This window comes from Pundamilia nyererei, unplaced genomic scaffold (genome assembly GCF_000239375.1).
Source record: "Pundamilia nyererei isolate P.nyererei 1_Seehausen unplaced genomic scaffold, PunNye1.0 scaffold05977, whole genome shotgun sequence".
NCBI lineage: Eukaryota > Metazoa > Chordata > Actinopteri > Cichliformes > Cichlidae > Pundamilia > Pundamilia nyererei.
The window spans coordinates 1-1,246 of NW_005193378.1; the positions used below are offsets into that span (position 1 = coordinate 1).

At 39.3% G+C, this 1,246-nt stretch overlaps 1 protein-coding gene across 1 annotated transcript; it reads right to left on the bottom strand.

Annotated features, from left to right (window-relative positions):
• Positions 1 to 10: 10 nt before the first annotated feature.
• On the bottom strand, positions 11 to 856 carry LOC102200661 (stonustoxin subunit beta-like; the record flags this gene model as incomplete). Its single annotated transcript, XM_005755973.1, has 1 exon — positions 11 to 856. A coding segment is annotated over one exon (846 nt), but the record flags the coding sequence as incomplete, so codon positions are not given.
• Between the last annotated feature and the right edge of the window lie 390 nt (positions 857 to 1,246).

Genomic DNA, 1,246 nt, shown 5'->3' on the forward strand with positions numbered 1-1,246 from the left:
AAATACTGACAGAGCTTCTTGAATCTGCTCAACTTTTCTTGTATCTGTGGAAAGCTTCTCACCACTCTGTCGTCCAGCAGATCATTGCATCTTATTTCCAGGTTATAGAGGTCCTTCAGAGCATCTTGAGCCTTTATAACAAGTCCAATGCTGATCTCAGTCACTGCCTCAGGAGCTTCTGGATCTAAAATCTTCAGAGGCATCAGTGTGACCTTCAGTGGAACACAGTTTTCTCTGTTTTCTCCCAGTAGTTTTGGAAGTTGGATGAATGTCTTCACTGCATCTTCAAATGTTCCAGGGTTGCTTTCAAGGATGAAGTCTCCATAGAACTTGCAGGTGAATTTATCAGTCACAGCTTTTTCTTCATCACTCAGCTTGATATCAACATTCCCGTCAACATTAAATGAGGGGATCTTCTTTATCACTGCTTGCATGCTGCCCTCGATGACTTGAATGCTGCTATCATCTAACTTCTCACTGTCAAACACAAAGAAAGCATTTGCTCCATAAAGGATTCCTGTGACTACATGTGTCGCCAAATTCTTCACATCTTCTGCTTGTTGGGTGTTCTTGGTTTCATCAGGAGTCAACATCAGCTGTTTGAATTTGGTGGTAGCTTTGTACTGAAGTGTGACTCGACTCTGATGGTGAGATTTCTTGTTATCATTCAGATACTTGGCTGATCCTCCAACTTCAATGAGTCCACCCAGGAAACTGGCCTTTAGTGAAGCATTAACATCCAGCAGAGAGGATTTTGTTTTAGTGGAATCAGATGCACTGACTTCAAACTCACTGCTGTGCTGATTTTTCTCCACTGACTTCTCCTGCAGAGTTTTAGCATCCCACAGTGTGACACCTTTAAGACATGAGATCCACAAAATGGTTAAGAGGAATTTTTTTTTTTTTTACATATATACTCATTTGTTTCATTAAGATGCGTCCACTATAGCCAGAAGAAGTTATTTGGTTTATACCGAATTTTGCATCCTTTATTCTTCAGTTTTGATTGAAATACTACAACTGCTACTAATAATAATAATTACAATTCTAAACTAACAAAGCAAAGCAGAATTTTAAATGCCAGTAAACTGTTAAAAGTAGAATCCAGCTGACTCTGTCTTGTATTTTAAAGAGTTACTGCAGCTGTTGAAATATTGATGAAAGATTTTCTCCCTCTTGTAGGAATGCAGCTGAATAACATTTTATGAATCGCTACCTTATCGTGGTGGAGGGGTTTGTGTGTCCC